This window comes from Coloeus monedula (assembly GCF_965178545.1).
Source record: "Coloeus monedula genome assembly, chromosome: 6".
Lineage (NCBI taxonomy): Eukaryota > Metazoa > Chordata > Aves > Passeriformes > Corvidae > Coloeus > Coloeus monedula.
Genome location: NC_138786.1, coordinates 62,804,963 through 62,817,243, shown reverse-complemented (window position 1 = coordinate 62,817,243; position 12,281 = coordinate 62,804,963). Strand labels below are relative to the sequence as shown.

General features: G+C 38.6%; 1 protein-coding gene across 1 annotated transcript in view; it reads right to left on the bottom strand.

Moving 5' to 3' along the window:
* Positions 1-3,980: 3,980 nt before the first annotated feature.
* NIN (ninein) overlaps positions 3,981-12,281 on the bottom strand; it is a gene marked incomplete at its 3' end in the record, with an annotated part of 51,113 nt that continues 42,812 nt past the window's right edge. Inside the window, exons 27-29 of the mRNA XM_082284185.1 lie at positions 10,066-10,251; positions 4,864-4,977; positions 3,981-4,190 (exon numbers count right to left, since the gene is read on the bottom strand). Of these exons, the coding sequence (XP_082140311.1) occupies positions 3,981-4,190; positions 4,864-4,977; positions 10,066-10,251 (510 nt within the window). The remainder of the gene's footprint in view (positions 4,191-4,863; positions 4,978-10,065; positions 10,252-12,281) is intronic.

The following is a 12,281-nucleotide window of genomic DNA, read 5'->3' as shown; positions in this document are numbered from 1 at the left end:
AGGCTTGCAACAAGCCCACAATACGTTCCATATAAAGGTGAAGAGCAGGGATGCAACTTCAGTGGAAAATATGCCAAGATGTGTTCACTCCCTGTCAGTTTTTTACACTTTAATAAATGTCATACTTTCGTAAAGGAAGAAACTGCTTTTCAGAGCTGTCAAACAGTCCTTTTTATTAGTGTGTATGCCTCTGACAAATTTGCAGATACTACTTGAAATATTTACAACATCCATGGGAAGAGAGCTGGCAGCTGCCCCTGGATCCCTGGAATGTGCAAGGCCAGGTTGGATGGGGCTTGGAACAACCTGGGACAGTGGAAGGTGTCCCTGCCCACAGCAGGGAATGGAACTGGATGGGTTTTAGGTCCCTCCCAACCCAAATTATTCTATGATTTTGATGTTGGATAAAAAACAAAAGACACAAGTATGCATCATACATTAATGTATTTTTTTTTTTTCTCATTATAAATAATGTGTAAGTTGCTTCATCTCTCAGTTTTACATGATGTTCTCAGGACAATATATTACACCAGAACAAAACAAATTCAACAGAAAAAAAAATATACATTTGTTTTCATTTATACAGAAGTAGTTTTTCATGAAATGACACCAAACAGGAGACTGAACAGGTAAATGATGGAAAACCTGAGTGACAGGGATGGCATTACCTGGAAGTAAACAAAAGGATTTCATTCTTGATAGATCCAGACTGTTCCCCCCTGCTGTACCTAACACATAACCTGTCTAAAATGAAATATGTTACAATCCCTTTTCTTTCCCCAATCAGAATTCAAACGATTCCATTTTCCTTGTATTTAAAGTACTACTTGGGGCATGTGCCATGATGCAGACTTTTAAATCATTCTGAATTGACAAGTAGCACTTCAACTGCATGAATTTCATACACCTACATTTAAATTGGGGTCAGTCCCCTTCCAAAACCCCCCAACCTGAAATGTCTATGTGCCTTTATTTTCACAGTGTTTCATAAAGTAAGAGATGAAAACATTTAAAACACCTTCTGGTAATGAAGTAGCTCATATCTGACATGGCAGGACCTGTTGTAAAAACAAGGCCTAAAAGTTCAGTGATTTTTGACTGCAACAATAACATTAAATACTTTGGTTTTTGCCTATTCTGCATAGGAGACACATTCATGCACAAAACGCTGCTAATGCTTCATAAATTATGTGTTTCTATGCTTATTTTCAGTAGCCTGGACTTTGCAAAACAGCTGCTTCTCTTCTGAGCTGACACAATGAATTAAGAAACAACGTGACACCCGTCTGGAAGCAGCACTGCCTTTCTCTGGGATCCCTCCCTTTGGGAAGGGATTGTCCTGAATTGTCCTGTAGCAACGGAGCCAGTACAGTACAGGAAGGCTAAAGGCACTTCTGAGAATTAATTCACACAAATATTCCACTGAAACTGGAGGCTTGCCTCAAAAATATTTACCAATAGGACATTTTCCTCCTCCTCTCCCCTGTAGGTAAGTTGGGTTTTTTTCAAGTTTAGTGAAAGAGAAGTAGAGCAAAGTAGGATAGGGGAGAAAAGGAAAAGCCAAAAGTCCCATTTCCCTGTTTCTGCCCTTCTCCCTTTTTGGGTGCTGTGCTCTAGCAATGACTGTATGTTTGGTTTATAAAAGCCTGGTAACTGCCAGGAGATTAAAAGAATTAGTTAAGTAGTCCAGCTTTTACAATTGAGCAATGTGAGAGTAATTGCACAATAATTTAAGCAAAATATTAATTCCTTCCTTTTAAACTTTGGTCACAGACAGAAGTAAATCAAGGTCAAGGTATGAAGTAGCCTTAAAATGTACTAGATAATAATACTTTTTGCAAATACAGTTCTGAACTTCATTTCTTTTGCTTCCTGGAAGTATTTTGGAACTTTGCTAATTTTCACAGCAAAATGCGTTTAGGTTGTGCTGTTCCCACTTTGCAAACACACAGCCCTGGTACCCACACAGAGATTTATTATAACTCAGACCATGTGGTGATTAACAGTAGAAGTAACAAGAAATCACTACTCCAGCTTTTTAAACCCTGAGATTTCGATCAATCTGAGACATTGCCAATTTGTGAAAAGATTTTTGCAGCCTCTGAAAAATCTGTAAATCCCTGAATTTGGGATGACGTGGAGAAATCTCCACAGCATGCATTTAGAAGAGCACAGCAGTGAAATAATTTAGGATTGTGTGATGCTCTGACATGATTCTTCCATGATTCTATTTCCATTTCCACTTTGTTGCCTGCACAAAGCAATGGAGGAGGAAAAGAAGGAGGAAAGGGTCACACCCTGTGTCTAATTCAGTCCATAAACCCTCCAAAATCAGTAAGTAACCCCAGAGACACAGGGAACATCCTCTACAGCCACATCAGTACCCAGTCAAACTCATTTTCCAGAGGGTCCTCCACAGCTTGCAGGCAGTGTTACCCCAGTTTCTGCAGGACTTTTGGCTCCTGACAGAATTATCACCTTGCCAGTGGTCTCTGAGACAAAACACCTCTTCCTCCCCCTCCTCAATCACGTGTATTTAAAGAGGTCCAGTTTCAAGTATTTCAGCATGGCCCCCGTCCCCAGTTTGATTTACAGTGTTTAATTGTGTCTAACTGGTCTGAGGGAGAGCAGGATGGTTAACAACAAACCCTTGAGCAGACAGGCTCTTATCCAGCTGCTTGCTCTGCCAAACCCCTCTGTAAAGAAGGTGTTCCCAAAAAATCTGCATTCTCCCAGCCTCCTTGACTGATCCAAGAGGAGGTACCACCTCTCATTGCAAACCTCGCTGCTCCTCTGCAGGTTGGGGAAGGAGCACCCAGGTAATACTCACCCCAAATCCAATTTGGTTTATCCTGCTTTCCCTAATGTGTTTATCTCCCTCTACTGACTTTAATACCCACATCTAGAGCTGAAGGAAGCTGATTTAGGCTGTTACTCCCTGAGTTCTTCATAACCACACTGCATGTGCTGCTTCACAATTAATGACAGATCCTGTTCTAGGATTAACACAAAAGACAAGACTTTTCCAAACGATTCCTCAGGTCAAAGCAGATGCTGCATTCATGGCAAAGCTCCACGTTCCTGAGGATTCCAACAACAGGATCCCACTGAGAGAATCATCCAAGTGCCCCTCTTCATTCTTCTGCCAGCTGTTTAATAAACACACTGCACTGCTTTACTGAATTTACAAATCACATAAACAAAACTCCCCCTCTTTGCTTCTGTTGAGTGATTCTTCCTTGGTTTAGTATAACTTCTTTCCATACACAAAACCAGTAAGGCCTCTATAACTCAGAGCTGTCTGGCAGCACAGCTTAAAGAAAAATAAGTCTTTATTTGCTAGCTGGGAAATTTCTTCAGCTGAAATACTGTCCCACTTAGTTGGAGGCAGTAGTCTAGTTATGTATTTTAAATAAACCTCTTTTTCTGAGCTCTGCAGAGAAACAGCCATGAAGAATAACCCCATGAATAATTAGGAAGCCAGAATCAGTTTACAGGACACAGACCATACCAGGAAAGTCTTGCCTTCAACATTTCTACTGACAGTGATGAAGACTGACCCATCAGCATTTCTAGGTTTGGAGCATGAAGTATTTTAGAAAGGTGAAAATATTGTGAAGTTTTCAGTTCAATAATTTGAGTTTGCTGCTTTAGGCCTTGGCTTCAATCTAGATGATCCAGTACAGGAAATTCAGAATTTAGACTTTAAATGAAACCCAAGGCATCAAAATAAGTTAACCTAGAAAAACAAATGTTCGGGGTTTTTTACAGAGCGATGATTACCTTTAGGCAAAACTTAGGAGAAAACCAGTTTGAGAACCAACAAAATCCTCATTTGGCAGTGTCCAGTTGGGAAATTAGCTCTCCTGGGAGGCATTTGTAAGTAAAACTCATTCAATAAAAGAAGGCAACGCAGTGAGAAGCTGAAATAGTCCCATTTCAGTAAAGTGCACGGGGCTGTGACGCACGGAACAGCTTTGCTATGACCTTATCTCTGACACCGGGCTGAAGGAGGGCGATGCCAAGTTCTTCACTATTCTGTTGAGGTTGGCAATTTTCTCTTCCAGTAAATAATTCTTCCTCTCCGCAGTTTTCTGCCGCTGCTCCGTCACCTCCAGAGCCTTCAGCAGCTGCGCGTTCTCCACGTAGAGATCCTTGACCATCACGTCTGCTTTCGTGTTCTTGGAAAGCTGCGTTGGGAATGGGACAGGGGCACTCAGCAAATGACAGATAAAAGCACCAAAGGAGGGTGGGGAACTAGGTGAATGTGTGAATTGTGAACTCAGGTATCAAAGGAAAACCCATTCACCTCATTAAAAACCCATCTTTAAAGATGCTGTATTTTGAGAGTGGAAAGATTTTTTTTTTAAGGAGATGGGGTAGATAATAGAGGGTTTCAAATCCATCCTGTCAGGTGAGTTCTGCTTTCCAGCATTTATCCTCTAAGGATAAATTTAGTGCACAAGAGAATCCACAAGCCTAGTGATCCCACAGAGGTACTTCCAAAAACCCCAAAACCACATCAAAAAAAGGATGTATTTGGGGGCAGGAGGCCTCAAAGAAATCAATACTTGATTTTCTCCTCAGGAAAATATTTTTCCTCCTTTTCTAAGCAACTTTTCCAGCTGGGATCCTCAACCGAAATTTTATTTTTGTTGCTTGATTTAGGAAATTAATGAGTAGTGGATTCAGTCCCCAGTTTGGAGGTTTATGAAGCTTTGGGCAAACATGCTGTAATTGAGCTCAAAAGCATTAAATAAAACCACTGTTAACTTTCTGCTGAACAACAGCTTGGCAGCTTTTGCCCACTTAGGGGTTTACAGAAGGAATGGGGAAGGTTTGAGGAAGTCTAAGAACACCTACTTGTTCTTTCAGCTGATTTACTTTATCTTGGAGAAGCCTCTTCACAAGCCTTAGTTTCTGCTCCACATCCATCATCCGCTCTTCCATCATTTTTAGAAGCTGCTCATGACCCCCCTGGAAAGCAACATTTACGTGAAAATTCAGTTAAAGATCATTTCCCATTCACCAGTCTATTTTTTTTCCCATTTTATGCTCAAGAAAATAGCTAGCCCTCCACACTCCAGTCTGTTTTAGAGACAAATAAATTAATAAACCCTTCACTGAAGCAAAATATTATTAAAAGGACTTAAAAGGACACTCTCAGCACTGCATTGGTTTTCCAGGTCTAAGTTACACTTGAAATTACCAGATCAAGGAAAAATGATATAAAATTTTAAGTTCTGTCTTGTTCTCTGTGATGGTCAGAGCAGGATAATTTCCTTTTCTTGTTCTTTGGTGCTGCCAAATTTCTGATGAACGTGGGAAACAAAATGCCAATCCAATGGTTTTAGAATAAAAATAAGGTGAGGTCATAAGGTAACGTTTGACAGTGTAACTCTCCCTGCCAAAGACACCTTGAATTTGAGTAATATCCAAAAAAAGTAGGATTCCATTATCTCAAACTTCATTTTTTACATCTTTTTAGATTAGTTTTCATGACCCTAAACTGGTTTTCCTCTTTTTCTTCAGCAAGGTGACACTGTAGCCAAAAGCATAATAATTCTGGTCATGAGACCATTACACCAACACCTGAGAGAAGTTTTCCCAAATAAATAAGGAACATCAGGAATTACAAAAAGACTTGTTTGGATTTAGGAACTTGAGACACTGACTGCAGGAAAACGGAGACTTTATTTTAATGCTGCTTGTTACTCAAATTCTAGGAAGTCATTTGAGGAGATCAACTTTGAGAAAGCACCAACCCAAAATAAAACACCCTCAAACCCAAACCCATCCCACCTGTGGAGGAGGATAAATGAAAAACTGCTTCAGGTAGGGAGTTCCTCATCTAAACCCCTACAAAATGATCCCCTTGGGGGATTGATTTAAGCCCAAACATCTTATTTGCTGTAACATCAGAAACTCAAATCTGTGTATGGGGCTATGTGATAAATCATTTTTATGAAAAAACTGACAGTAGAGGCACATAGAAAACAGGTTTGCAGTGTGGGTGGAGTGGATGTTTTTCTGAATTAAAGGAATTTGATTGGAATTCAAAACCCTGGAACTCACTATTCCACTTCCCACTGGTTGCAGGAACCTTGAGTGAGTAGTTATGTGGAAAAGAAGAATTAAAAAGAGGTCTCAATCTCTGTGATCCCTGGGTTTTCTTTGGCTTAAATGTTCTCACTTCATATTATTTCATGTTAAATGGGAGAAGTCAGCTCAGGCAGTAACCTTAAGGTCAGTAAAAATAGGAGCCAAAAGATCTTTACAAGCAAACAGCTGAAATGGTTCATGGCCTCAACTAAAAAAAGTCATAGGCCTTAAAGAGGTGTTTTGCTGAACTATTAAAGTATTAAAATTCTGATTTATTCAAGTAGTTCGAGACAAAAACTATAGAATTTCATCCAAAAAACAATAATCTTCCTTTTTTTTTTGCACTGCCTTTTTACTTCATGGCCACAGCAGTAGAAGATCTCCCATTTTCTTCTGTTTTCAGGTACATCTGCTAAAGAAAAGCACAGTTTTTGTACTCTAGTACATCCCCACCACAGATCTTTCCCAGAAGTGCTGATATAACAATCCTCATTAGCAAAGATAAGTATTTTGTCTAAAACTTGGTCATTCTTGAAGTGGAAATTATTGATTTCTATGAAGACAAGACACATTATGCTTAAAAAAAGATTTTATTTTTCATTTACATCAAAAAAAGTCATCTTTCCCTGTTAAAAATTTTATACATCTTATACAAAAATGCAGTATAAATACCCCAGATTTTCTTCAAATCTCATATAAAATTAGTACCTTTTGAGAAAAATAGGCTCTTTCCCCTTCTGAACAACTGCACATTTTAAATAACATAAATAAAACCCATTTGTAACAAGTTAAAAAAAGCTTCTGGAAGCTTCTGAGCTTTCACAAAATAGCTTCTAGACAAATAAATAAGAAAATAACACTGCGGAGACTTTTTTTTTTTTTTTTGTGGTTTGTTTTGCTGGTTTTTAGGGGGGAAAAAAAAAATTTGATCCTCAAGTTTCTCAGCTTATGCCAGTTTGTGTGTTTGTGTGTGTTTATCATGGAAAAGGAATGGGATCAAAAGCAGCCAGAGGTGTCAGAGGTGCCCGATCCTCCGGTAGGAATCTGCATGCACTGCTCGCTGCTCCGGTAGCAAGGCCTAGAGAAAGAAGGCAAGTGGGAATACTTCACCCAGATATCCAGGTTTTTCTTCCAAACATGTACACTTCAAGCAAAAAAAAAAAAAAATCACCAATATAAGCAAAGCAAGCAACACAGGACAGAAAAAAAAAATACACACACAGAAAAACCATGCAGAGTACTTTATATTTGTAAATATGAATATTAGCGCTACACATACACAGCTGGGAGGTTGAGGGGGTATTTTCTACATCTAAAGACTCTCATCCATGTTTTTTAAAAGATCAGTGGCAGTGATTAAGTTAGCAAAGTTGTTTAGAGGAAATCACCCTCCTATCTCTCTAAAAAAATCTCATATATAACATAAAAAATCTCATTTATTATAGATAAAAATCTCACAGATTGCCCAGCATTTGGGAAAAATGAAGCCCAACTGAACCTCCTTTGAAAACTTTGCATTTCTATCTTCAACCTTGTTGTTTTTCCCTCAGAGTGAACAAACAGCTGGTCAGAGGTGATATGAAATTTGAAATAAAGAGCTGTGCAAACGGGGAGTTGAGCAACTCAAATATTAGTCGGTTCTAGGCAAACTTTGGGAAATAGTGGGTCATTAACAGGCTCCCAAATTTAGTTATTGAGCAAGGAATATGAGGTAATCACAGCACTGGACACAGCAGAAACAGTCACTGGGAATTCAGAAGAGTCCAGACAGGTTAACACAGTAAGAAACAGTTCAGGAGTTATAATTTAATTTAGTGAAATTTAAACATGTAACAGCAGCCTTTGGATGAAAATAACTCAGGACTGACTGCAAAATGAACGAAAAACCACAAACAACCAGGATCAAAAGGCAATGAAAACTGCAAAGCAGGAGAAGCACAAAATAATTCCATTAAAATGAAGGGATAACTTTGGATACCTCATTACACAGGATCTAAGAGAGCTGCAAAATGCAAAGCAGCAGCAGAACTAAATAATTAATTTTACACAGAAAGCATGGAGATAACCTGACCTTGTTCTCACTGGTGAAAAGATGATGGAGAGGGATTAGGATGCAAGTTTTCAGGGTGCTAAAGGGGACATTGAAAGGCAAATGAGCTCAACTAAATGTTAAACCCTAAAAATCAGGATGGCAAAGAAAAATCAACAGAAATGAAAGCAGGAGGTGCTTATGAGAAGCAGCAAAGTGGAGACAAACCGAAATAAATCTGGCTTTGTTTATAAATGTTTATAAACGTGAGTTTTTAATAATGATTTAGAAAGTTATCTAGTAAAGTCCATGAAAAAAGGGGTGTTATAAACCAGAATATCCACTCACTTTAAGGAAAAAAGGGAAAAAAAAAAATAAAAGGATTGAGTGCATTAGTGCATTGACAGCAAATATTTGCAAAGCCTCTCTGTAAGTATTTTTAAATTGACAAAGCTTTTCCAGGAAATGCAGGAGCAATTCATCTCTAGAACTACAAGTTCCAGGATGTGACTCGTCTGCAGATTGTTTCAAAAGCTAAATTACAAAGTCATCACTCCTAATGCAATCCCAGCACATTCATTTGCAGCTGCCCCTGCTGCAATGTGGCTTTGATTGATTTCTAATTTAAACTGCACATTTTGCTCTCTGTGGAATGGGACCAAGTACCTCAGCCTGTGGTGATGCACTTCTGGAAAGGAACCTTACAATCAATTTATTTCTACTTAACCTTAAATTGTTTGCTTTTAAGGTTCGGGGTTTTTTTTTAATTTTTTTTAAGAAACATTTTGATTTGATGCCTTTCTTAAAAAAGAATTTTTACTCCAAGTTTTGGAAACTTCAAAAACTGGTTACTGTCAAGACTCTCTCCATAATACCTTTATTTTTCCTGTAATACCCTATTACTATGCTCAGAGATTTTTGAGCTTCAATGTTTTGGTCTTATTGTTATTATTTTAAGGTATTATTTTAAAGTATAACTGCAATCTGAGTTTAGAATATAAGAGGGTTTTTTTTGTCCTGCTAACAGATGAATAAATAGCTAATAGTATTTTATCTCATTTATTTATCTAAGTATAAATCTAAATAAATATCTAATCTAAATAAATCTAAGAGAGATAAAATACTAAATATACATTTAGGTTATTTACAGCTTTATCTTTTCTCAGAAGATAGAGCTGTAATATTCTTTTAAGACCTATGGCCTGAGCCAAAGCTTTAGAGATTTAGAGATCCAATTACTTTTTGAAGAAAAGGATCATTTGGCATTTTTTATATGGGAGATACAAACCTTTCTATTGCCTATAATTCTGTTTTACAAGGTAAAAAATCCAAACAACACTAAAAGTGATTCTGCCCAACATGGGCAGCGGATGAATTAATCTTCCTTGGAATTGGTCTTCCCTCAGAAATGCCAGTGCTGAAGTTTCTGTACAACAGTACCAATGTCTTGTCTCATGGCCAAATCAGGAAGACTGACCTTATAAAAAGGATTAATTTGTTTTCTGCTCTGCTACAACTGACACAACTCCATGTGACAGCAACAGCCCAAATCAGGGTTTTATGTGATGGATGCTTGTGCAATATCTGGCGTGGTGCATTTTAAAAATAACAGCTCCAGACATGGACATTAGGTAAAGAAACAAACAAAAACCAACCCTATAAACACTTACTGCACATGGAGCAGAAGGAGAAAAGCCAGTTAAATGTGTTAACTCAAAAGTTAAGAGGACTTCAAAACGAAGCTCTGGCTCAGGCTAACCATGCTGAACAGCATCTTTTGCACGTATCCTTGCTGGCATCAAAGGTTAACTTTTGAACTGGCATAAACAGAGAACGGATTTCCTCCGAAGAAAAAAAAACCCAAGACAACTAAACCAAATACCTTAAAAATTTTCACTTTCAAGGAAAGTGAAACATTTCAAGGAGCACCTTACCTGCTGCATGTTTGTCCCTGAGGCTCTGCTCTCGAGCTCTTCCTGGAGGTGCTGACTCCTCCTCTCTGCCTGGAGCAGCTGCTGTTGGAGCTGCAGGATCTGTTCCCTGGGCACCGGGGCACAGCCTTGCTGCTGGAGCTCCCGGGAGCACGGGCTCTGGCTACGCATCCCGCCGGACTGGAGCATCTGGGGAGGCAAAAATCCCAGCCATCAGCACCTGCCCCCTCTGCCTGGGCTGCTCCAGGCAGCAGCTTGCTCTCAGATTTCTCGTGTGTGAGAAAAACAAGCCTGGACTCAGCGATAGATGGTGAGCAGGCAGCTTTTCCCCCCAACGAAAGAAAAGATGGGATTTCACATGCAGCGCTGAAGCTGAAAGGAAGATGGGCTTTGATTCATCATTTCAGGCCTGAATTATAAAAAAAAAAAAATCACTAAATTTTGGATGAATTCCTATCAAAGTTTAGTTGGCCTATGGTGGACTTTAAGTAATAGTAATTTCCCATTTCCAATTTCCCATTTGAAGGGGAAGGTTGAAGTTGTGCTGATTGTTTCTAGTCTTTAGGAGGGAGAGAGAACATTTATCTCTCGTTATATTACATTCAGAATTCAGTATTTAAAACCCTATAGATCTTTCCTAATGTTCACTCCTGACTGTGGGGATATTATGAGCCAAGACAGTCATGTGAAATAATTTAGAGTTTTCACAGACTAAAGTAAAACCCAGGTAAATTAACTCACAGTTGGAATAGTTAATGATACTAAAAAGGACCAGAACTGGACAGTAAAAATCCCTGATGGTTTAGAAAAATTCATTTGCAGTTGGAATTTGTGTAACATTAATAATTTCTTCCCATAAAGGTCATCAGTTGATCACATCATAAATTGTCACCTGTTACATCAAAAACATTACACTGTTCCCTTAGGAAAAGGTGTATAGGGTTATCTTCTTGGTGGTTTTAATTTTCCTTTCAAAAGTGGTTTTAATTTTCCTTTCAAAAAGGGCAAAATTATCAATTTGGAATAATAGTTCAGTTAATGACTTAGTCTCTAAATATTTTTCACAGTGGTGCAGCTCTTCTGGCCCTGTTACCATCTTATATCTTTGCTGGTCCAGGTAAACAGAAAATAGCTTTATAAATACTTCAAAATAAAATGATTTGTACTTTTTAAAGCTATTTAGGGGTTCTCTTTGTCTGTAAAGGAGCTGTGCTTTTCCTGACAATATAAACAGTGAAAATAACGAGCTTTTGGTGGAATTTCTTTCAGGGTTCCTGTCATGTTGTGAAGCACATGAGTAACTAATGAGGAAACAGTCAATTAGTGTTAACAGCATCTTAAAAACAAATACTAATGAACCAACAATGAAAACAATATAGCCCTGCTGTATTCCTCTGTGGAAGAAAATGGAACAATCATGAACTTGCTAAACTATCAGGATGATGCCCAACGGGATCAGAAATTAATTAATTTAAGGAAACATTGGACAGTCTGCTAGAAAAGCATGCAGGCACCAGAGGTAAATATGCAAACACCTTCAAGCCTCACAGTCAATGGGTTAGCAGGAAGCCACTTTTCATTCTCTCAACTCCCAATTTTAATTCTTTTGGAATGCAGTGGGGTGATTGCTGTGCATTTTCATGGCAATCCCTTAGGAATAGGCAGCTCCTTGGAGTACAGAACCACACTGCACAACACACCGGCCACAAAGAACCCAGTGCAGCTGTCCAAAATTGACAATGAAATGAACAGTGGCTTCTTTACTTAAAAGATGCATGGAATAAAAAGAAAAAAAAAAAAGAAATCCATAAAAAAAATAAAGGAATGTTTTCTCCATGCTATGGTGGTACATTAAAAATTATTGCTCTACCTTTGCACACTATTTCAGAGAGAGAAGTGCCCCCTTCTCTGCTAGTTCCAACCACTGAGTTCTAGCCAGGTTAGCCATGGACAAAAGGAGAACAGGCACAAAAGAGAGCGTTAGAAGTCACAGAGCACTGAGGGAATGTTGTACACACCTGCTGGGAAAGGGTTAGCAGGAGGAACAGAATCCTGATTGTTTGAAAGACACATTTCAGGAGAAAAAGCCATCCCGGGCTCAGTGTTTATGGGTTTAAGTGCTTGGCATTTTCCCAAAGCTTAATTAAGACAATATAAATAAATGCACTGGGAATATAAGCAGTCTTTTCATTAACTTGTCAAAATCTCTTATTTCCTAA